A 25,315-nucleotide genomic window follows, 5' to 3' on the forward strand; every position below is an offset into this window, starting at 1 on the left:
TTTTTATATAACTGTCAGCACAGGTTTATATTAGCTTTACCATAAACATGAATAATGTGTTGTGCGACAATATTATGAGGACTTAGATGCTAATAGTCATTACAAATTCTTCAGCTCCATCCACTATGGTATATGTGAATATTATGTAGCACATTTCTGTAAATAAAAGTAACTGTCAGAGTATTCAATGGGCTTAATTTATTAATGATGATAAACAGCTATTGTATATAGTTTTTCAGTTTTAGCACATTTGGACTAGATAATTCTTGGTAGTGAGGGGCTGTCTTGTGTATTGTAGAATGTTTCACAGCATTCTCAGCTGCTACTGGCTAGGTGCTGGTGGCATCCCCCAAACCAAGACAATCAAAAAAATACCTTCAAATATTGTTAGATTTCCTTGAGGAGACAAAATTGTCTCTTGCTGAGAATCATATATAGTTCATCTACTTAGATATAGTTCTCACAAATGGAAATATTAATAACAACTTTTCCTAAGCTTTATCCTATTAAAAACTCCACATATTTAAGCTTATTGAAAAATGGATTGATTGGATTATTTCTGTAAAAGAATAGTTGAGAGTGCTTGTTTAGCCCATTATTGTATGGAAACAACTTTATCATCAGGATTCTTCCCTCCACTCTGTTCCCGTTCCTCTTTAGTCTCTACAGAAGAATGGGTCGGTTGTGGCCATGACAGGAGATGGAGTAAATGATGCAGTTGCTCTGAAGGCTGCAGATATTGGAGTTGCAATGGGCCAGACTGGGACAGATGTTTGCAAAGAGGCAGCCGATATGATCCTGGTGGATGATGATTTCCAAACCATAATGTAAGCTTCAGTGAATGCATATAAGAGAATCTTCTTCTATCCTTTTCTACATCTTATCCACAGATAATTCAACTGGTAAAGAATTAGTATTTAAACATTGACCAAGTTTCTAATTTCTAGACCAAATCATGTTTCTAGATAAATCATGTTTTCTGGCCTAATGTGTAGTTCTAGAGAAGATGATTTGTATGGATTAAACAGACATAATAAATGGTTAATCCTTATCTTTTAAGAAAGTGAGTGCCAGTGAAGTGTCACATTGTTCTGGGCACTAAAAACAATGGTACAACAGTGAACCTTCATTAGGGGCCTTTATTTTAGTTAAATTCAGGTTCTTAGAAATGTGCATATATATGACCTTACAGTAAGTATTAAAAATTATAAAATTCACACCCATACTTATTTCCTTATAACAGTAGTTGTTCATGTTGTTCTCATTTCATGACATAATTTGTTAAATTTGAATAGTTTTGTTTCATCCATAGTTTCCAATTGATGTAAGACTGCAGTTTAATACCCTGTGGAGTCAGTTTCACAGTGGTTAGGTGGAGATCATGTTAATTTCAACCTCTTAGATGACCGAACCTTGCTCATTTCAATGTCAAATTATAAGTCCCTGTCCCAGGATGCTTTATTATCCAATAGTATCCTAAAGTGATGTACTTGAGAGTGGGAGTTCAGAACTCGGAGCATTGCCAAGCTCTTATAAAAATGTTTTGTTTTTTTTTTTTTCCTCTCTCCCTGCTTAGAGTTATATAAAAATCTGGGAAGAAAGGAGTTGTTTAAAAAAAAAAAAATACCTATTTTCCTGGATTGAGCCAATTGAAAGAATTTATGAGTTTTTGTAAATTAATGTTCTTTAATTCCTCTGTAGTGTGTGGCATATATACTTGTGTGTAGGAACAACAGATAGCTTAAATTCCATAATTCTTACATAGCTCATTGATGTTTAATTCCTGATATATATAAATAAGAAAAATGAGCTTAGAGACATAGAGATGATTATCATTTTAGTATTTTAAATGTATAGCATTATGTGTAGAGGCAGTTTATTATTTTAATGTTCAAATGTCTTTAATAAGATTTATTAAAATTAATAAGAAATATAATGAAGTTAGCTTAGATCTCGGCATGTTTGATTTTAGTTCATTGGTAAAATATATGTTTCCATATTCTAATCTTAATTATGTGAAGAAAATATTAGATTTTCTGTCTTTTATTTATTTTTGGTAATAGAGATTGAACACGGGTATTTTACCACTGAGTTACATCTTTAGCCCTTTTTGTTTTGAGACGGGTCTTGCTAAATTGCTTAGGGCATCACTAAGTTGCTGAGGCTGGTCTGGAACTTGGGATCCTCGACTCCCAAGTTGTTTGGATTGCAGGTGTGTGCCACCATGTCTGGCTTAATAACTTATTTTTTAAATTGATTCTTTTAAATTTAAAAATTGATATTTTTAAAATTGTAGTAGGTATTGAAAATCATTTAGAGATGACTTAAAAGCATGCAAGAGAATATGTAAACATATGCAAATACTGTGAAATTTTATATAGGGAATAGGAATTTTTATATATTAGTTGGAAATTTATTCTCAAAATAGCTTCACAGTCTTTTAGTACAGAAGTAGCTTTATTTTTATATGAAGTTTTTCATTTTATCTTTACTTTTAAAATTTCAGGTCTGCAATTGAAGAGGGTAAAGGAATTTATAACAACATAAAAAATTTTGTTAGATTTCAACTGAGCACGTAAGTTTGAAAGATATTTGTAACCCATGGGTCTTCTAGATAAATTATAGGAAAGTAGAACATACCTAGAAACTTCTGTGTATTTCTGCAGGGTTTTTGTAAGTTTTCTAAAGAGAGAATTAACTATACAGAAATGGCATGCTAAGTGGACTCTAAGTATGATAATTAAATGTTTCTGTCATCATCAAAATATTTTGTTAACCCATTTTATCTGCAGTTTCCACATTTGTGGTCAAGTATGTATAGAAAATATTTGGGAAAAAAATTGTGTACTGAAAATCTATAGACTTTCCTTCTTGTTTTTATACTGGAAATAATACAGTACAACAAAAATTTATATAGCATTACATTGTAGTAGGTAGGTATTGAAAATCATCTAGAGATGACTTAAAGTATGCAAGAGAATATGTAAACCTATGTGCAAATACTGTGAAATTTTATATAGGGAATGGGAATTTGGTATTTCAGGGATTTCTAGAAACAACCCCCCATGGATACTGAGGAATTTGTTTAATAACTTCTGAAATATAAGGAGTGGAATGGGTCATATCTCAGTGTTTCTTCTTAGGGTTTTTTTTTTTTTTTCAAAAAATAGTAGTGGTTTTCTGTAGCCAAAAAGAAAACAGTTGAATATTGGTGAAACTGTTACATAGATTTAAAAAATTTCCCCTCTTTGCTGTTGTTAAACATATTTTTCTAAATAATGTTAGATTTTAAAAGTTCACATGAATGAAGCATAGGTTACTTCTTTTAAAATTACAGTAGTAACATAAGCTTTTTGAATGGTAGAAAATAAATATTACCACAGATTCAATAGGAAATTTACTCTGCTGACAGATTCAATGACTCTCTTTTTCAACAGGAGTATAGCAGCATTAACTTTAATCTCATTGGCTACATTAATGAACTTTCCTAATCCTCTCAATGCAATGCAGATTTTGTGGATCAATATTATTATGGATGGACCCCCAGCTCAGAGGTACGGTTTTTCGTGCTTGAACTAGAAAGATATGGAAATTGTGATGCCCTGATGTAAAATTTTATTATGAATAATGTTGGAAATTTGCAGTAGCATATAAATTGTGTGATATGTGCATATTATTTATTCTCTTTGAATGTTTATTCATGCAGTATGGATCTGAAGCTTTATGCTATGTCACACATAGGCTTTGGTTGAAAACATATCAGAGAATAGATGCAGTCCCTGTCCTGTAGTAAGCTTTTTTATTGCTAAGAATGGAATGGAATGGAAAAACGTCTTGAGTTTGGCATCATTACCTAGGTTCTGTGTCAATACTAGAAACTTGAAAAGTATTGAAGGATTTGAGTATCTATTTTATTTTATAATAATGGGGTAATGGAGTGATATGTATCATTAGCCATTGCAATCTATCATCCTAGTCAAAACTCCATTTATGAAAGATACTGCAAAGCTCTCTTGGTAGGTCATACATTTGAAATAAATAAATTTACATGTAAATGAAATTGTGCAGTTTTTTGAAAGCCGATTGTCATTTGTCTATCAAACTGTACCAGATATGTAAGTGTAAAAGAGGATAGAAATAGTGATAAAATCAATGATTGAGTCTTGTTTTGTTTTTGAGAGGGGGTTGTTATGTTGATCTTGCTATCCATAAATGCTTGCGCTCAAGGAATCCTCACGCCAGGCCTGCCTTACATGGGACTATAGGTGTTTGCTGGTACAACTAGCAGTGGTTATTTTTGTCTAGATAATAGATAAGTTTTTATTTTTCTTTTTTTAAAAAATATTTATTTTAGTTGTAGTTGGGTACAATACCTTTATTTATTCATTTTTATGTGGTGCTGAGAATCGAACCCAGGGCCTCACACATGATAGGTGAGTGCTGTATCACTGAGCCACAATCCCAGCCCCTAAGTTTTTCTTAAGATTCAACATTTTGTTTTTATAAGAAGGCATTTAGATTTCTGTATAATTAAATTTAGTTAGTGTTCAAAGTACAAATTCAGGCCTTAACACTTAAAGTAATTCATTTTTCTGTTTGCTTTTAAGTCTTGGAGTAGAACCAGTGGATAAAGATGTCATTCGTAAACCTCCTCGCAACTGGAAGGACAGCATTTTGACTAAAAATTTGATACTTAAAATACTTGTTTCATCAGTAATTATTGTTTGTGGGACTTTATTTGTCTTCTGGCGTGAGGTATATTCACTGGATAAGTAGCTATATTATGCATTTTGTATGATAGGATTCTTAGTTATTTTGGTGTGTTATGTAGAAAGCTGGTGAGTTAAGAGACCTTTTTGAAAAAGTATGATAAAAGCATTTTAAGATTTGATTTCATTCTCTGGCTTAATTAAATTGTTGGCTTAGGACTTGAAATCATTTAAATTTGCAGAGCCATATGACACAATAAAAGTTAATACATGCAAATTTGAGCAGTAAAAAATCTGAGCCTTTTATAGCTACTTTATTGTAATTAAATAATAAATGTTTTAATACTCAATATATAGTTCGTGAAAAGTTTTTTTTAACTTTTAATTATCTAGACTATAATTGTTCACTGGAAATTTAAGTAACTTGGATGTTTCACATCTTAGACTAAAGCTACTTATCATAATGGAAGGAATAACGTTTGAAAGCATATATGGTCATTTGATTTAGCATTGAGAGTCATTTTGTTTTTTTCCTCTTGACAGCTGCGAGACAATGTTATCACACCTCGAGACACAACAATGACGTTCACATGCTTTGTGTTTTTTGACATGTTTAATGCACTAAGTTCCAGATCTCAGGTATGCGTCATTGATTTTAGCTGATTGGCCCAACTGAGTAGAGCTTCTTTTTTCTTAGTGAGGCAAGGAGTATGGGCTTTTAGCTTTGCTTGGTTTTGTAGCCACAGATTACAGCCCCAGATACAGCCTTCTTACTAACTTGTGCCATTGGTGAACAATAAGGTTGAAGCATTTGGGGAGCTTAAGCCTTACCTTTAACTCAAAGATCAAAGCAAATCACAGATGTGTGTCTTTCTTCCTTTCTCTTATAAGTTGTAGCTATAGATAGATTCAGGTTAACATTATGTCAACATAGGACAAATCTCATAGACTCTGCTAAAATGATATGTCTCATATATGCAGTAAGGACAAGAACAATTTGATTGCCTCACTGTCAGTGAGTCTAAGTTTAGCATACTTAATTTTGCTTTCCTTTACAAGTAGGTGTGATTGCTGCTTTTTGGTCTTAAAGTGTTTTAATAGAATATAATAGGTTAGAACCTTAAGGATACTTTTTTAGAGCATATTGTTCTTGAGAACTAGTTCTATTTGAGGCATTGACTATTTGTTTTAACTTAAAGCACTTTATATATCCTTAACTGTATCTGTTACTATTTGCCATACTAGAACTTTGTAAGAATGGTGGATTGTCAATAATTTTGAGACTGTTATGAATAAGCCTTAGTATTTGTGTTTTCGTTTTATGAAAGACAGTTTTACTTTTTCTGTATATACATTACTAGGTCCATTCTTCAAGATTTTACATTATCTTCTGCAGTGAATGGATAGGAAAGACTTAGCAAAATATAAATTTTATTAGTGCTTTGGGATGCTGAAGTAAGTTTCCTTTCTTTTTATGGTCTCATTTATATAGTCTCACTCTTTTTAAGCAAGCCTTTTTTTTGATAAATAAAAAGTTTGCTGTAAAATTTACCTTTCTTCTCTCTGAATTATTCCAAAGTAATAAATAGAATTAAGAGATTTTTTTTTTGGTATTGGTAATATAGAATTCAGAGGTAATAAATGATACTAATTATTAAAAATTGAAATTAAGTATGAAAATAAACAAATTATTTGTATGAACAAAGAGTAATAATTGAACTCTCTGCTTTTCCAACAGACCAAATCTGTGTTTGAGATTGGACTCTGCAGTAATAAAATGTTTTGCTATGCAGTTCTTGGATCCATTATGGGACAATTACTAGTTATTTACTTCCCTCCACTTCAGAAGGTTTTTCAGACGGAGAGCCTAAGTATACTGGGTAAAAGATGTTATCTTTATATATTTTAGGTGAATTATATTTTACAATGTTTGTGCTAATAATTCTTTTAAGATAGTGAAATGTGAAAGATAACTGACATGACCTGGAAAAAAAGAGTGCTTCTTTTTTCATTTGGGGAAGTTCAAGGGAGTTATTCTCCTAACTCTAGGGATAAATTTGCATTTTTTCCTTTTAATTTGTGGTAATGCAGGTTAAACCCAGGGATTTGAGCATTGCAGGCAAAAACTCTAATAACATTGAGCTACATCCTTAGGCCTTATTTTATTTCGAGATAGAATCTTGCTTAGTTGCCCAGGCTAGCCTTGAACTTGTGATCCTTTTGCCTAAGCCTCCTGAGTCGCTGGGATTACAGGTGTACACCACTGTGTCTGGCCTGTTTTTTTCTTTTTTACAGATTATTAATTGTTATAAAATCATATTTAATGATTCTGAAATACAGCAAACCAAAACATATTATAAATTAGTTAGCCAGGCACTGTGGTGTACTCCTATAATCCCAGCGGCTCTGGAGGCTTAGGCAGGAGGATCACAAGTTCAAAGCCAGCCTCAACGATCTAGTGAAGGCCCTAAGCAACTTAGTGAGACTCTGTCTCCAAGAAACAAAGGGGTGGGTGGGTGGAGTGGCTCAGGATGTGTCTCAGTAGTTAAGCAAATTCCTGGTATCCAAAAAAAAAATAATTGTAGTTTATAACTTTTTCCCATCTTATAAGAAGAAAGAACTAGATGTAATGTCAGTAAAAACAAATTGTTTTTGTTTAAAATTCTAATTTTTGATAACTGATCTTGATATTTTTGTTCATTCTTATTTCATGAAATATCAGTTTGGTCCTGAAAGCATAAAGTTTTATAATTCTATGAATTACACTTATTTTTTCATATACCACGCATTAAACATGAACTACAGAACGTTTAAAAAATTCATTTTCTTGAGACTGGGGTTGTGGCTTAGTGGTAGAGGCCTCTCCTGACACATGTATTTGATCCTTAGCACCACTAAAAATAAAGTCATTTGTCCATCTATAACTAAAAACAAATATTAAAATTTTTTTAAAATTTATTTTCCTGGGCTGGAATTATTGCTTAGTGGTAGAGCACTTAACTAGCTTGTGTAAGGCACTGGGTTTGGTCCTCAATACCACATAAAAATAAATAAAATAAAGGTATTGTGTCCATCTACTAACTGAAAAAAATATTTTAAAAATTCATTTTTCTATGTAAGTTTGAGGAATAAAGAATATTTAATGGGAATGCTATCTTTAATTCTTGGGTTTTAAAGTTAATTTGAAAAGTTAATTTGAAAAGTTACAATATCTCACTTTATTTTTTGGTGTAAGTTAACGTTTACTTTAAAATTGAACTTTTAAAATTTCATTATTTTAATTTCATATCCAAATTGCTTCCTTTAAAAACTGTTTTAAGCATTTTTAAAGGCAATTAGAAAGAATTGAGATAGTGTGGATACTGTTGGAATAGTCTTTTAGGCTTTGAAGTTGAACATATTGCTGCAGAATATTTAATTTTCAGATAGGTATTTTCAGTCAAATTGGTTACTACTTCTTGAGTAGTAGTACTTTTTAAAAGGATGGTTAGGGTAATGATATTTTCTTCATGAAATAATTGTGAAAAATATATTTTTAAAACTGTGGTAAAATGCTAGAAAAATGTAAGCTGCTAGCCTTGTGACTCTACGTGTCAAAGATTTGTAAAACCTACCTTATTTTCTCTTGCAGATCTGTTGTTTCTTTTGGGTCTCACCTCTTCAGTGTGCATAGTGTCAGAAATTATAAAGAAGGTTGAAAGGAGCAGGGAAAAGATCCAGAAGCATGTTAGTTCGACATCGTCGTCTTTTCTTGAAGTATGATGCATATTGCATTCTTTTATTTGCAAACTAGGAATTGCAGTCTGAGGATCATTTAGAAGGGCAAGTTCAAGAGGATAATGAAGATTTGAGAACTTTTAAACTTTTCATTGACTAAAATGAACATTAATGTTAAAGACTTGATTTGAAACTTTATCCTGCTGGCAGTCCCAAATGAAATTATGCAACTTTGATAACATATTCCTTGATTTAAATTGGCTTTTGCAATTGAGTGAGATTTTATAAAGCATATGGGGCAGTAACTTAATTAAAAAAAAGAGGAAAAACATAAACCACCTTCTGCACTTAAACAAGTCTAACGTACAAATACACTATCTATCTTAGATAGATATAAATATTTTTTTTTATTTTTAAATATTGTACTATTTATGGTGGTGGGGCTTTCTTACTAATACACAAATAAATTTAATCATTTCAAAAGGCATTCTATTTGATTTAGAAGTCGATTCCCAGGAGTGCCATATTTCAGCTACTGTATGTCCTTTTTCCTGCACCGTAAGCAGCTCAGATACCTTGTGCTACCATTTTTGTATTTCAGGTTTTTTGCACAGGATGTGACCACTGTCAGATCACTGTTCTTTTCTTTCTTTTTGTGATTGAAAAGCATATACTGCAATTTGAAGTAAATGTTTGCTTTTCTTAGTGTAAATGGTTGCTGCTTTGTTTTTTAAATTTAGGTGTAAGTCTTTGGTTTAGCAGAATTAATGCAAGGCTATAAAGTGGCATTCTGGTTATAGTAACAGTATCTATAGTTGAAATAGTCAAAAACATTTGAGAGTGGAATGAAATTTATAATGAATTTTATTAACATATCTCCTTTTTGAGTTAAATACAAATATATACTTTGTCAAATATCATCATCCTCTAAATATAAATCTAATTCAGCTGAATAACTGAATTTTATTATTTTTACTATTTTGTATGTGTATTTTTAAGTACATTTCTTAGGAAGTATAGACTACTATACTAAAAGAATAAAAAGTCCCAACCTGGTAGATGGTTTATGAACCAGGGCATTCAGGGAAGATCCCGTGCTGGCTTGCTCTTCATACATCTTCTAGGCAGCTTCTTTGGCATCGGTTGTAGCACAATCCTGAATCTGTCCCTTCTACTTCCACCATTGTTCTTTATCTTCTTTTTGTTTTACTGGCTTGCTAGAGAAACAGATGTATCTTCTTTGCATAATGCCATCAGATTTTATAAAAGCTTGATAGGTGTAACTAATTTTGTTTTGAATGTGTAGCAAATTTGGGCCAAAAATTCAAAACCAGATATCCATTCTCCTGTTGAATATTTCTCTGTATAAAGAGAAATGGCTTCAGATTCTTACAGGTTTAATTCTTCTTGAAGTTAGTGAATTCTGTATTTTGTAAACTGTCAGAATAAACCATTCTCAAGCTTTTATTCAATATTAAATTGCAAGTGTTAGTTTTGAAATACTGTCATTGATAGGGAAAATATCCATTATTTGAGCCCTTAATACTGAAAAGTAAGCACGAGGAGATGAGTTGTCTGCATTCTTTTTCTTTACTCTTTCAGGCTGAATGTTCAAATGTATATTATTCTCTCTCATTAGCTGGAACATCAAAGCCATTGTTTAGTCAACTCTCTCTTTAGCGATTTGATATCTAATTGCTAAATTTTGTAATGATTTTTATTCTCTGTTACAAAGACATAAAGTACATGTTAAGTGCACATCGTCTTTTGTTTTGCATTTTAGGTTCAGAATATGACATGTATCAAATTAATGTGCCAGTCTTTTCATTTGGATTTTGATCTATAAAAATAAAAGGATTTTATCATAAGTTAATCATCTCCTAATTAACACTATTAGATACGGAAATACTTTGATTTCAAAGGAAGTAAAATATATAGTGCAGATCCAAATTTTTTGTTATATGTTAATCTAAACTAGCATGCATGATTTAAATGTGTTAATATTGAAATTTTTAATTTTTGCCCTATTTTTTAGTCCTAGAATTCTTAGTCTCTATTGATAAAATTTGATTATTTTTCATTGTTAGACTACTTTATGCAGTTTTTGACCCTGTAGTGACTAAACATCAGAGAAGAAAAGAATTTGAAATAGAAGTAATGTACTGATGAGGTAGATAATTCTCAAATGATAAAAACTGGCCACAAAAAAATAAGGCTGATCACATCTGTGCTGGGCATTGCATAGCCCAGAAATGAAACAAAAACGAAACTACACAACTCAAAGACTTTCCCCTCCAATTTAGCAGCATTAAACTACCTGTACAGGGATGACATGTTTTTAATCTTTCATATCCACACATGGTATATCTGTTAAATTATAATTTTTTTCATCTCTTTCACATAGTATATAAGTGAGCATTGGCCACGTGTAAAATAGTTTTTTTGCTGAAATGAATAGGTAATATACAATGAACATCATTTTTAAGTACCTTAATTAGGTTTACCCTTCTTTCTGCCTTTGTTGGTTGGCAGTTGATATGCAATTTACTTCCATATGTGATTCACCCAAGAAGTTAGGTGGATGAATTATTTTTTTATGAAACATTTATTTAGTATCTGAGTCTACCAGGAGTGGAGAAATAATGGCATCCCTGCTCTTCAGAAGCTCATGGACAAAGATAGTAGGTGGTAAAATTGATAACAAGCTATTTTAAGAAAGTTAATAGTGATCTCTGAATATTTATTTAAAAAGTACACATTCATTAAAATTAATACAGAACAGATGCACTAGAATTTTCTTTTGACATTGGCATTTGAGAATCTTTGAAGTGGTTTTTCAAAGCTCCTAAAATCTAAACAGTATCTTATTTGCATATTAAAATATGGTATGGATAAATATTAATTCTAGCTGGTATGTGTCTGAACAGATTATCCTGATTTGTTAAGCTTCCTTGATCTTATCATTTGATATGACTGTTGTCAGTGGAATTAGTCTATTTGGGTTAATAATTTGAATGAATTACTGGTGGTAATTGTAGGCAGACGTACTTTCATGGGGGTGTGCCTTGGGGAGTATTTATTTTGTCCCTGGCTCCACCTGCCTCTCTCCTTCCTTCCTGGCTGCCCTGAGTGGAGGTGCCCTTTTGCCATGATTTTCTGCTTCACTCCAGGCCCAGAGCAGTGAACATGGGTTAAACCTCTGAGACCGCAAGCCCAAATAAACCTTTCCTCCTCTAAATTGTGTTGATAATACAAGTGGGACACAGGTCCATTTGAAATGTGAGATTTATAGTAGCCTTTTAGATTTCCCACTGGACATATTAGATGAGGTTTCTAAAGCGGAGAATCAAAGCCAGAACAAATTATAAGCTAGTAGAAAAACAATTTCCCTTTAAAATCCCCCCCACTTTGATTTTTGCTAAAATTAAAGCACTAAATGAGAGTATACTCAGCTTTGGCAGAGTAAGAATTTTTTTTTTTTTTAAGTTCCTTTAACATAGTGATTACTTAATCAGCAAACAGTTGTCTAAACTCACTGCAAGGGGCAAAGATAAGCACATTGAAGTATTCTTTGTTACAGAGCTTTACAAATGAGTCTGTTATTAAGGTTATAAGTTGGAAAACACTGATGTAAATAATTGGTTGCACATCATTTTGGTATTTGCAGTAAAACATCTAAGGTGCATATTGTAGGTATGTTGAAGAACTGCATAACTTAGAATCGAGTTTACTGTTCAGTGAGCATTAACGTTAGAAAATATCTACTTGCTCCAAACAAGTAATTGTGGTAGGATAGTAGAAAACAATGTCTTTTGGTGCCTTTTCCATCTTACTCATAATTCTTTGGATCTTTCTAGCCTCATATCCCATTCAATGAGCCAAGACAATCTACTTCTAGATCTTTGGGTGCAGAATTTCTTCTTGAAATTCTTGCCTCAATTTTGAGAATCAAAATGGTTTGTATTTTGTGCTAGGGATTGAACCCAAAGCTTCATGCATGCTAAGCAAGCAGTCTACCACTAAGCTACATCCTCAGCCAAAAATCAGAATTTTTACCTATATTTCAAATCCTAGTTGAAATGCCAACCAAGATGGTCTTTTCAGATTGCTTGAAAGGGAGTAGTCGTCTATATGTGTGTGTGTGTGTGTCATAGTACAATTCCTTGTAAATAATATTAACAAGGCAGCCATAAAATTGAGCATAAAAAATGTGAGTTTTTATTTTTTAGAAAACATTAAAAATATAAGTCCAAGCCACTTTGTTGATAAAGCTAGACAGAAATTTGGTAAAATTGTCTTTTTTTTTTTTTTTTTTTTTATTAAAGTTAAGTGTTGAAGTTGGGGCAGAAAAGTGGAAACAAGTATTTTGAGCCATTTTGATTCTTTGAAATTATTTCTTAAATCCATCATTGGGCACATATGCTGAGTGTATATGATGTGTTAGTAATGGCCTTTATTTGTACAACGGCTCCAGATAGTGACTTTTGTATTTCTTAAGCCATTTTGCTCAATTCTAGTCAAATTGACCAATGTTCTTACTGACCCATGGTTTTGTAATGGCTCCATGGTTGTTAGATCTGGCAGAATTTCCATTCATATCTAACCCACAGTTGCCCCATCACCAGTATTTCTTAAGCAGTTAATAGTATTGTTGAATAATATAAGCTTGTGCATAGAAACCATGTTTCACAGTATTGTGAGCACTTGGTGCTGGAAATTGGGCAGATGGTGTACATGTATACCAAAAATCCATTTTTGGGCTCTGTATTTTAGCTTTTGAACTCAATATGTGCTTTTTATAAAAAAAATAGTTGTAAGTGGACACAGCACCTTTATTTATTTATTCATCTATCCATTTGTTTGTTTGTTTATTTATTTATTTATTTATATGTGGTGCTGAAGATTGAGCTCAGTGCCTCACACGTGCTAGGCAAGAACTCTACCACTGAGCCACAACCCCAGTTCCTCAATATGTGCTTTTAAATAGTTTTTTTTTTTTTAAAGTACAGATCTATTCAACCATGTTAAAGGTAATTGTCTATTAAAATCTTCTGTGATAAATACACTGAAGTGTACTTTAGTTGAGAAGTGGCAATTTGGAGTCTTCTTATGGTCATTAAAAAAAATACTATGTGCCTTGACTACCCTTTTTCATCAGTCTGCATCTTATAGGCATAATATGAAATACTTGGTGTGCAAGTCTTACAAAACTGTCCTTGGAGCAGCATACTGCAGGCTGTAACTAAATAGGTGATTATGTAGAAAATGTATGCCTAATAGGAAAAACATGACAAATTTTACATTTAAGTAGTGTTAGATCAATTTTAGGATGGTATAAATTGTGTTTTCATACATATTGTTTTCTAATATGGCTGCACTATAGGATGACATTAGATTTTTAAGTATCTTCCTACATGGCTGGTCTGGATGGCCCATGAATTAGCTAGAGGTGTTAAAAGTTAGAGAAACAGTTTATTGTAATCCTCCATAATTCGCCCACACGGAGCTGTTAGTTTTGGTGTTGACAAATGATGCCGTTTGGGACAAGTCTGCATGCTGACCATTTTTGTAAATAAAGTTTTCTTGGAACACAGCTACACACATTGATTTATATTTTGGTCATTCATGCTACAATAGTAAAAGTGAGTAGTTGGAGTAGGGACCATATGGCTCCAAAACGTTTTCTTGGAACACAGCTACACACATTGATTTATATTTTGGTCATTCATGCTATAATAGTAAAAGTGAGTAGTTGGAGTAGGGACCATATGGCTCCAAAAAGCCTAAATTACTTAACTATATTTGACCTTTTATAGAAAAAGCTTACCCACTCCTATAGTTACTCAAGAAGAAGAAAATAGACCTGTACTTTGCATTCACTGGACTGGGAAAGAAATGGCATCAATTTTTTCTACTCTTCAGTATCCCAGCAGGTTGTTCTCTCTGGGACAGATGCATTTGGTAGCAGATATAATTTCAGTCTGTGAGTCTCACACCGGGCTCCTATGTGGAGTATGTCTCAGATTGTTCCCAAAACATCATCAACAGGGAGGATGTGTTTGCTGTTAGTAGTCCCAGCAATTACCAAGACTGCTGCTTGTTCTTCTACTGGGTGGAGTGTTCTGATATGCTCTCCCAGCTGAGTTGTGTTCCTAAACTTCCTCCCTGTGTCTCTTCTTTCCATCTCTTTCTGCTCCTGTGTGGCCTGTCAGTTCTCTCCTACCTTCCTGGATACAAAAGAGAAAGTAGATGCTTCCCAGAGAAAAAGGCTTTAATTTGAATAAGCTAAAGTATATTTTATCTTAGAGAAGAAAATATTTAATAAGCAGAAACCAAAATATCCTAACAGTTCAGTATTAGGGGAAGATATACTGATTTAATGGAACATTCTAAACCCAAATGTATTTACATAGTATTTATATTTATCATTTCTAAGGTAAAATGATGACAGTATTTCTCAGTAAATTCTTCTTATAATCCACTCCTGGCTCTCCTATAACTTCTTGCTTTATAAAATAGATAATGGCTTATAATAGGGTTAGTTTAGTTTGCTTTAAAAAAAAAAAAACAGTTTTCATAAGTCTGTGAGCTAGACGGCCTATTGTACTTTGTGATGAGAAACCTGGATTTTGGATTGTCACCATTCCCAGATTTCGACCCAGAGGTGCTTATTTTTTCCTTGAGGCCATCAAAGGAATGTTGAAAGCATCTCAATGGAAAAAGTACAATGTAGACATTGGATACATTTGTAAATAGAGGAGTAGGAGAGGAAACTTAGCATTCAAAGATCCAGATTTTTCCTATGGAAAGGGGACTCCAGACATACATCCAACTGCCTGACAGATGTCTCCACTTCAGTGCCTGAAAAGTATTTTTAACTTAACATATTCACAGAAGAATCCCTAATTCTACTTCTTACCCTACACAAATGAGTGACATTGGAGTGGGAAATTTTAAAACAGAAGTTAGCTGCTACTATTTTAATGAAGATATAAAAATTATGTGTTATTTTAGGTTTGGCAGTACTTTGTAGCATCTCTTATTGATATACTGCCCCCCCCCCCCTTGAGTAATGTTAACATGTATTTACTTTAAAAAAATGTTTCCACATTTTTTCAGGGCAAATTCATCTGCTCACATGTAGATTATATTACCCCTTCTCCCTCATTACATATAGTTATTCTATAACCATGATAGCAAACATTGAGACATTACAAAGTAGACTTCCTGTTTTTCTTATCAACTTTCTTTGATTTAGTCCCTATAATATGACCCAGACAGGAAATTCAGGGGGAATTCAGGAGGAGAGCAGTGCCTTCATAGAAACACTGTTGGTTTTCTAGATTCAAGTACCAGCACCTTAGTTAATGGTCCAGAAATTACTAATATGTACAGACCACCTGCAAAGTTTTCCTAATCTTGTGTGGTAACTCATACATGGCATAACTTTTACAGTTACAAATTGTCAAAATTATTGGTACATTCTAATTTTTTGAAATGAAAAATACTATTAAGTGTGTATAAGTTGAAACTTAAAACCAGACCCCCGCCCCTGGCAAAAAAAAAAAAAAAAAGAAAGAAAAAAAGAAAGAAAACAACAACAACCACCCCAAATTCCTAGGTATTCCCCTATTCCAATGACAATGGGTAATTCTGCACACAGAAATCTCCATGTGTCTCAAAAGTGAGAATAGGAAAATAGTTTCTTAAACTATGTGTGTGTATGTGTATTAATAGTTTCTTATACTTTTTCAACCAAATATATAAATTATTGCCAGGATTAGTAAGAATAGATGTATAGTGCTGCACATTTATTTGAAATTTGATTTTTCTCCCTGAAATTAGAGTTCAGTGAAAGTAGCTGAAGCACTTTTCATATTATAATTCATCTGGTCTGTCATTTTAACACCCTGATATATGGCTTGGTACAATCATGTCTTTAAATTTAAAAAACTTCCTTCTTCAACTTGAGGTACTCATCTTAGAACTTTATAGCTGGATGGATTTGAACTTTAGCATTTTTTAGACATCTGGACAGAAAAAGTAACTTGTCCTATATGGCTCAGAAAGCTGTTGCTGAAAGTGAGAAGGTATGTTTTTAATACTTTTGGCCCTAGAGAAATAGTAATTTCAAATTGGTACAAGATGCACAATGACTTTTAGGTGTCATGACTGAAATACATCATCTAAATACATCTGGTTTATCTTTAAACAATTTCACTTATGGACGATTCTCATTTTATAGGAAGGGCAACTGAGACATTCTCTGATTAATTTGTTTTTATACACAAAGGAACAAAAATTTTAGGGTCTTTCAGGTGATAAAATCTTTAACTTCTAAAATTATAATTAATTTAATTATGAATACCAAGTATTCCACCCATATCCATTCCATCAAAAATATAAGGTTGCCACACTGGAGTGTGGTACTAGTAAGTGTTCTTTTATAGAAATGAAATCCTTTTACCCGGTCTGGGTGGGGCTGCTTTCCAGTTGCTGCTCTGGTTTTCCAGGTAGCCAAACAGCATGTGGTAGAGGGGAGCCTCCAATGATACCTGGCAACCTTACTAGGGGAAAGCTGGATTTGGCCTTCTTAAGGCTATAGAGTAGGGCCAGGATATAACCCTGGCAGTTGCAGGAAGAGATTCCTAGGAAGTGGTAATATCTATTTTTTAGTTATTTTCCCTCTATCTTTAAACATATCCAGCACTCTTTTCAAATTGAGTTTTGAAAAAAGTACAGAAAATTCCTTGACAACAGGAAAAAGAGCTGGAGGGACACAAATATTCAATATGGCATTAATTCCTTCTGGTCTTTATGTTCTGATTTAGAGCTTATCTGCCCTTTCATTCTCTTGGTAGTTCTCCATTCTTTCCAGTGTGGCCTCAGTGTCACACTTCTTTCCCTTTTTTTCTTAGCCATGTTCTTATCTTATTTGCCTTTGCAGAATTCTACTCTTAGCTTTGACAACTCTGGTCTCATGGCATCTTACTCTTTGTGCTGCTCGGCACTCACTCACTTCCCAGATCCCTGGCTTCACTCTTGGTTTTCATGTGTGGACATAACAATGGCTATTGTTTATCACCCATTTCTAAGTACCCAGGCACTTAAAAATATTATTTTATCTTTAGACAATTTCACTTATGGACAATTCTCATTCTATAGGAAGGGCAACTGAGACATTCTCTGATTAATTTGTTTTTATACACAAAGGAACAAAAATTTTAGGGTCTTTCAGGTGATAAAGACCTTTATCTTCTAAAATTATAATTAATTTGAATTAGAAATTCAAATTGAAAAAGTAAAGTTAACTTGAATTCTTTTTCCATGATGATCAGTTGGCATAAAAGAACTATAGAGATATTTACAGATGAATGAATTTTCAAGATCCAGGTAACTCAAAATGAACTTGTACAAAATAGACTTAAAATATCATTATCACTAAGTACAGAGCATGATTACATTATATAAAGTAAATGGTTTTTTCTCTAATTTTACCCCTAAAATTTATTCATCTTAGCTGTCCAGAGTTCTTTTTGTTACTTGAACTGCTAATTGAATACTACATTTCTAAAGCCTCAGGTGAGATTTCATTTGCTAGAACTAAATCAGAAAGAGCAGGACTGATTGCCCGGTGCAGTGCACACACCTGGAATCCCAAGGATCTGGAGGCTGAGGCAGGAGAAACACAAGTTCAAGGCTAGCCTTGGCAACTTAGTGAGACACCCTGTCTCAAAATTAAAAGGGCTGGGGATATTTTATTTATATATATATATATTTATTCCCCCCCCCCCCCTCAGGAGTACAATGCCCCTGGGTTCAATCCCTAATACTGCAAAAACTACCAAACAAAAAAACATCAGGACTTACCTAAAGACTTGTTTGACAACACAGGAAACATTGTAGAAGTAGAACATGGGACATATCACATTCTGCATTTACATAGGTGTTCCCATTTTCTCCTTTTCCTGATCTGAATTTAATCCTATCTCTTCAATCAAGCCAGCCTTAAGTCATGTCTGGGAGTCCTCCTATGATTTAACCTCTTCCTGGTAATTGCAGTCTCCTTGTAGCATTCAGTCTTTTGTCTTTACAATTTTGTACCTGACAGACTGTTTTATAAAATATTCTTGTTATTTCATTGTGTATTGTCTTCGGAACAGCTTAAACAAGAAGTCTTTTGAGGATCAGGTATATATCCTCATTCTGTGGTGACCCTCCTTAGATCACCCTGTGTAATGCCGATGACCTCTCAGCTAATACAGAAGGTTTAACACAGAGTTACCCCAGAGTAAGAGAGAATTGCCTTTTTTTTTTTTTTTTTTGGTACCAGGGATTGAACTCAGGGGCACTCAACCACTGAGCCACAACCCAGCCCTGTTTTGTATTTTATTTAGAGACAGGGTCTCACTGAGTTGCATAGTGCCTCGCAATTGCTGAGGCTGGCTTTGAACTCAAGATTCTCCTCCCTCAGCCTCCCGAGCCACTGGGATTACAGGCATGTGCCACTGTGCCTGGCTTGGACATTAGATTCTTAACCCCTTTACTGCAAGGTGGCATAATTTCAAGTAAAAAGCCCAGATTACAATGGCTAGAGAAGGAAATCTGACTTCTTTTTGCTAAAGGAGAACCCATTAAGTGAAGGGAAAAGACAGTTGATGTAGTTCAGTTGACTTTCAATTAAACTCTGTAGCTCAATTTGCTGCCTACCAAACAAGTTAATTGCCAAAGTGGAAATGGTTTTCCATGCAGGGTAGTTTGATTTTCAAAAGAAGTATTGATAATTCAGGAAATAGGACATTATAATTTCTAGATCAGCCCCAAACTCTAGGAATCAAGGAAGAGAGAATTTTGGATAACATGATTGTTGTTCCTGTTAGATCCACTGTTTGTGGTTAAAACACACTTCATATAAACAGATAAGCTCTTTCCTTGATCTTTCTAAGAATGAAACATCTCTTTGGAGATATAAAAACCTAAGTAGCCCTCTGCATTCTTCCTAAAATGATAAAGATATTTCCTTATTTCAAAACTCTCACTTGAAATGGAAGTAGCATTGAACACTCCAAATGCAAATGGCATTGCTTTACCCTTTGTAAATGGCTAAAACCAGTCAACACTTGCAAGGTACGTATGACATTGGCTGGTGCTGGGCTTACTCTGAGGTGTGGTATTTCAAGGAAAGTGTAGAGAATTGTTTACTGGATATCAGGAATGGGGCATGGGCTTGTTCAAAATGGCAGTTGAACATATCTTTAGATTACTGATGGAGAATATGCCAGTGGAAGAAGAGGAAGAACACAGCTGTGTGAACAGATGAAGGTTGGAATACTTTCAGATCTTGCCCAAATGTATTGAATCATTCTACTTGTTTATTTTTACTTTCGTGTTCTTTATTTGGAACTGGCCAGCACTTTTATATCCGTTGGTATTTGTAATGTTAGCAGCCTCTAGTATTTTCTAGAATGGTGCCTTTCAAACTTTTTCGATTACAGTAAAAATTTTTCATAACCACTTAATATATGTATCTGATATTTTCTAGACTAATTTTTTTCATTTAAAAAATGTTGGTTAGGAGTTGGGGATGTTGTAGAGCACATGCCCAGTGTGTGTAAGGCCCTTGGTTGGATCCCCAGGATGGAATAAAAATTAAAAAACCCAATAACAACTGGTTATGACTCATTAACTACTTTTCAAAAAAAGGTCTAACGTCTTGTTTTGCTGCACATATTTGTGTTATTTTCATTTCTTATTGTTTTTTCCTCCTCTATATCTAATAGCTCAGCATTGCTGTTTTTGTAGCTGGCGCCATTACAGTTTCAACTGCTACTTTAAAATCTGAAGTGTATCTATAGCGCTTATCAGCCTTGCATGGTCTCATCTACTGTTTTTATTTTCTTTTGTTGGCATCTAACTTCTGTTTTTCACAGTTCAGACTTTTCATACATAAAAAACAAAGAAATTTTTTGAAATGATTACCAGCTTACTGTTTTTAGTAATCAATTGAAGTAGGACTTCTTCTCTTTGAAAATATAGCTAACTGTGCTGTTGCAATTTTAAAATTTATAACTTACTGAAATGGAACATGAGAAGTACAAATATGCTTTTTCATAAGTGTGTTTAAGCGATATCAGAAGCTTCTTAAAATCAGGTTATCTTTATTAAAAATAGAATACAAAATATGTCAGAATCCAATAATTATGTGTCAGCATGTTTATCCCCTAAGTTCTAAAGAAAAGAGCTAATTATTTCAAGGGAGGTAAGAGCAAAATTTTAAGTTAGAATTATACATGTAGTATATGTAGACTTGAGTTTATTCAGTATTGGTGGCTTCAGTATGTTCCTCCAAGTTTTCAACCATTAATAACCCAAATCGATTGCTTCCCTCATACAAGCATTGGGGACCTGAGGCAGTTCCCACTCTGTTCTTTGACCAGGTGGTACCCTTTTTCTTCTTTCTTTTTTTTTTTGAATTTGATTTACCCTTTGGTAAGAAGAGTTCAGCTGGGGCATATGACTTTGTGGCATTGAACAGGTGTTCATAAAGTTGCTTAGCCTCAGGACACATGCTCAGGAGACTTTCTACAGAGGCTGATGTTAGCAGTTGTTGGCATAGTCCATGCACCAGGCTTCCACTATACAGTCTGTACAGTGGGGAAAAAAAAAAAAAAAGTATGGTTGTAAAGCATCAGGTTAGTGCAGTGGGTCAGGTATGATTAACAAGGCTTCAATAAATTTTTATCAACACTGAGAGCTCTTACTGTTTTTCTAAAATTATTAAAATAATTTCAGAATTATCTTGTTCTTTGTTGAAAGGAACTTAGTGATTAAAAAATTACTGGCTGGTGATATATAAAAACTTTTTATTAACAAATTATGATGATTACTGGTTTTGCAACTAACCCTAAATAGGCCTCTTTATCACTTCAAAGAAAAGGAATTAAAATGACCTTGATAAGCCAAACAGGCAGTTTGTTAAAATTCTTGAAAATTGTAATGGCATAATTTGCAAGGTCATTCACTTGGACTAAAATCCCACTTCACAAATAGAAGATGGGATTAACTGGAACTCTCAAATTGAATATATGACTTAGAGTTGATCAACTGGTGCCTTATAAACCAATGTAGAACCAACATTTAACCAGAGTAAAATCATTTAAAATAAAGCCTTGATTATGCTGAGGTGCAGGAACAATCTCCTGCTGAAATCATTATTAAGAGAACTGTTTGGTCTTGTTTTTCCTGTTGTTGTATAGGGAATCTGTGGTAGCTAGAGAGGATCCAGTAAAGAAATGACTTAAATTATTAAAGGAAAGGAATAAAAAAATCCAAGTTCAAAAACCAATTAATTTTATTTGGTAGTGGGTTTTTGGGTTAGCTCAGATGAGGCCCAGAGATTTTAAGGACACTTACTTATTGCTAGGAAGCTTTTTATCTTGAAACATCTTCAGAGTTACACCATCATATTTTGTATACCTCCTAAATTATCACTCAAAGTGCAGGGTACTAGGGCTACAGTCATAAATAGTCAAATCCCTGCCCTCATAGAACTTATACATTGTTTTCATTTAAAAAATGTTGGTTAGGAGTTGGGGATGTTGTAGATTCAATTTCAAATACTCTCATTTCTAACCATCACCTTTTCCTCCTCCTTTCTTCCTCTAGCACCTCCCAGAAGGGTAATTACAAAGATGTCCAATCCCTTAATCATAGTTTTTTCACTGGCTCAAATCCTACTGCTATCATTTCTTCTTACCCAGCTTAAAACTCCAGAGTCAAATACAATACTACTCTGAGGAACACAGGCTCAACTCCCTTACTGCCTCTCCTGTCTTCATAATTATTTGGCAGGACAAAAACCCTAGATGACGTCTAATAATCATCTTACTAGAATAAAAGTTCCATGAGAACAGAGATTTTTGTTGTTTATGAAACCTTAACACAAAGTAGGCAGTTAATAAATACTGGAATGAATGAGTAAAGATTATGACAGGTGGTAAGAGATGCAATTTAAAAAGTCTCATAAAATAACAAACTAGGGTGACTGGGGATACAGTTATATTTCAGTAGTGTCATAAGAAGTAGCTTCTATAAAGTAATAAACACCTGAAGGGAATAAGTTCTATTCTACCAATAGCTGCCTCTCTTTCCCCAGTGATTTTTATTCATTGGATCTGATCATGAAAACATGCTTTGGGAATATGAAAATAATAATGTTTTTCCTGTTTCCAGCTCTTCAGTGATAAATGTGATCCAAGATCAATTCTACTAAGAATAACTTTTTAAAGTAACTTCTTTATTTTAGATATAAATAAGAATATTCACTTTTGTATGTATCCATCTGAACTAAAGTTTCCCGTGATGCTTACCGAGTTAGGTCTGGCTCTGGGAGAGGAGTGGACAGCAGCTGGTTGAGATACATCCCCATCTGGAGACAGGACTGCCACTGACAGAAGATGTGAGCTGTGTCTAAATCCAGTCTCCGGCCCGGCCACGCCAGCTCCTTCACTCTTTGGAACTCTTCATACAACATCTTAGCACCACCTTCCTGCAGCTCTTCTTTACCTAGACAAAGAAAGAATTCAAGGCAGTATTTTCCAAAAATAGTGCATCAGCCTGACATTTTCTTCACATATAAAATTTCAGATTCCACAAAGAAGAAAATTAATTTAAAAACCTAATTGTCTTTCTCTTCTGGCTTCATATATATATACCTTGCTGTATAAAATTGAAATATTTATACTCAAGTAACTTTTTAATGATAACCTAGCTTTCTTCAACCCTAAATTATCTTTTCCTTGAAGTAATATCTCTTCTGCTGATCTGTTACCTGATCTTAAACATGTCTGCATGTGAACTCTCCAAATTCTGTCTATGGAAACAAGTGACTATTAAACAACATTCTCTTTACTTTTCTCTTTCACTAATCTTCCTTTCACAGAAACCTCATGCTGTAGTGCACTTGTTTTAAAGAAATAGCTGTGTCCAAAACACTTTTACCTGCTTTATGAGACAAAAGCAAAAGTATGACTCGGACTTTGACAAAAAGCTTCTTTATGGGGCAAGAATGCTGCATGTGTTTAGCTCAATGTTTCTATGTAGGTTTGAGTGGAGATGTGCAAAATGACAACTGGACCAACTTTAATAAAAAGGCCCACCTTTTACCAATTATCAAGCAGCAAGGCACTGAGCCTGCCAGGGTGCAGGGTTCACATTTCCTAAAAGAAAGAAATAGACCCTTGACATAACCCTTCAGTAGGACTCAGGTAAAAATGTAATAGTTTGTACTCTGAGAATTTTCTTTACTGTATTATTCAGAGAGGAACAACCCTCAACTTTTGTTCTTATTAAGCAGTTTGTTATGTTGGTTGTCATATATCCAAAGTCTCTCTGATGGCTATTGTCACACTTGAGTCTCTTAATACTTGGGGTGTTTTTGGAGTTCATGCTGTTTCACTCTTCTCATTTAACTTATTCTTTTAAAAAGTAAACTGCAGAGTAGTGCTATCCAGTAAAACTTTCTGCAGTTATGGAAATGTTCTAAATCAGTGCTAACACAGTATCCTGTATCCACAAGTGGTTACTGAGCACTTGAAATGGGGCTAATGTGATTGAGAAAGTTGAATTTTTAACTTGAATTTAACCTTAGATGGCTGGTAGCTGCCATATTAGTACTGTTTTATGTATGAAAATTTTATACTTGTTTAGATAGTATTACAGCATTCATAATCTTACAGGGAATTTTGCATTAACGTACTATGGTGTTTCAATGCTTGAACACTTATTTCTCCAGATAAATGCAGATGAAATTGCCTCAAGTATATTTCTGTAGTAGAAATAGAAGGGTTTTTTTTCCTAATTAAACTCACAGTAGAGGGAAAAAGATTTTTTTTTTTAAAGCACAAACATGAATATTTACTGTGGTTGTAGGTATTCAAAAGTTTGACTTTCAGTAATTTTAATTAAGCTTCCTGTGACGGTGTTGCTGTATTAAAAATGGGGTGGGAAGCATGGACTCAAAATGCAACTGGCAAAACACAGTCACCTTTCCCTAAAGCATTAGGTGCCTTTAAAGTAGTAAAAAGGCCCACCTTTTACCAATTATCAAACAGCAAGGCACTGAGCCTGCCAGGTTGCAGGGTGGGATCAGGCAGTGTCAACACATACCAGCTGTATATTTGGGAGTCAAGCCCCTGGCACATCACATAGAAGCACAGCACACGGAAGTGTTTAGAAATATTTACCAATGAATAAACGACATTTTGGTGCCTTTAAGTCTGATGTAATTCATAAGGGTAAATAATTTGGATTTGTGTGAATTCTTGAGTGTACACAGTTGGTAACCAACATGCAAAGACATGCACCTGGAATTTCCAGATACCTACCAGGGCTGTTGATTATGGCATGCAAAGGCCCCATCAGCATCCCCAGCAGAAGGGCTTGTAGATGATGTAGCTTTGCCTTGGCCTCTGCGTGCTGCAACCAGTAGCAACTGACAGCAATAGGCAACTTCAGAGAAGTAGGGATTGGCTCCAGGATAGTCTGTTTCACCTTTAGGGTTTCTAACAGAAGCATCTGCCGCCTAACAAAGGAGACCTGAAAATACACACCAAACATCCTACAAATTACTTTGGGGAATTTTTTTCCCTCTATTTTCTTTTTAACAGCAAGAAGAGATTTAATGTCAGCTGTGGAACTTATTTCTGAGGAGAAAAAAGTCATCTATACCCAAAACATTGAAAACACTGATTAGATACATAAATGGGTGTGTGGTCTGCTCCCTCTAAAAAGTCTGTTGTTATTGCAGCCTTTCTGCTGCTAAGCACATGCAGTGCGCACATCACTTGGGAAGGCTGCTAGAAATTTGTTCCTCAGTCCTTGTCCCCTAC

The 25,315-nt window shown here is 34.0% G+C and overlaps 1 protein-coding gene across 2 annotated transcripts in view; it reads left to right on the forward strand.

Moving 5' to 3' along the window:
• The window catches only part of ATP2C1 (ATPase secretory pathway Ca2+ transporting 1), a 140,273-nt gene extending 115,494 nt beyond the window's left edge, over positions 1-24,779 (forward strand). The window contains exons 21-28 of one of the 2 annotated variants that reach the window (XM_081301663.1): positions 661-827; positions 2,507-2,575; positions 3,438-3,554; positions 4,608-4,755; positions 5,253-5,348; positions 6,448-6,589; positions 8,341-8,465; positions 22,804-24,779. In XM_081301663.1, coding sequence (XP_081157789.1) covers positions 661-827; positions 2,507-2,575; positions 3,438-3,554; positions 4,608-4,755; positions 5,253-5,348; positions 6,448-6,589; positions 8,341-8,465; positions 22,804-22,899 — 960 coding nt within the window. In that variant the 3' untranslated portion in view covers positions 22,900-24,779. The remainder of the gene's footprint in view (positions 1-660; positions 828-2,506; positions 2,576-3,437; positions 3,555-4,607; positions 4,756-5,252; positions 5,349-6,447; positions 6,590-8,340; positions 8,466-22,803) is intronic. The other variant, XM_081301664.1, reaches the window with a different exon arrangement.
• The last annotated feature ends 536 nt before the right edge of the window (positions 24,780-25,315 follow it).

This window comes from Spermophilus citellus, assembly GCF_964194105.1.
Source record: "Spermophilus citellus genome assembly, chromosome: 7".
NCBI classification, from domain to species: Eukaryota; Metazoa; Chordata; class Mammalia; order Rodentia; family Sciuridae; genus Spermophilus; species Spermophilus citellus.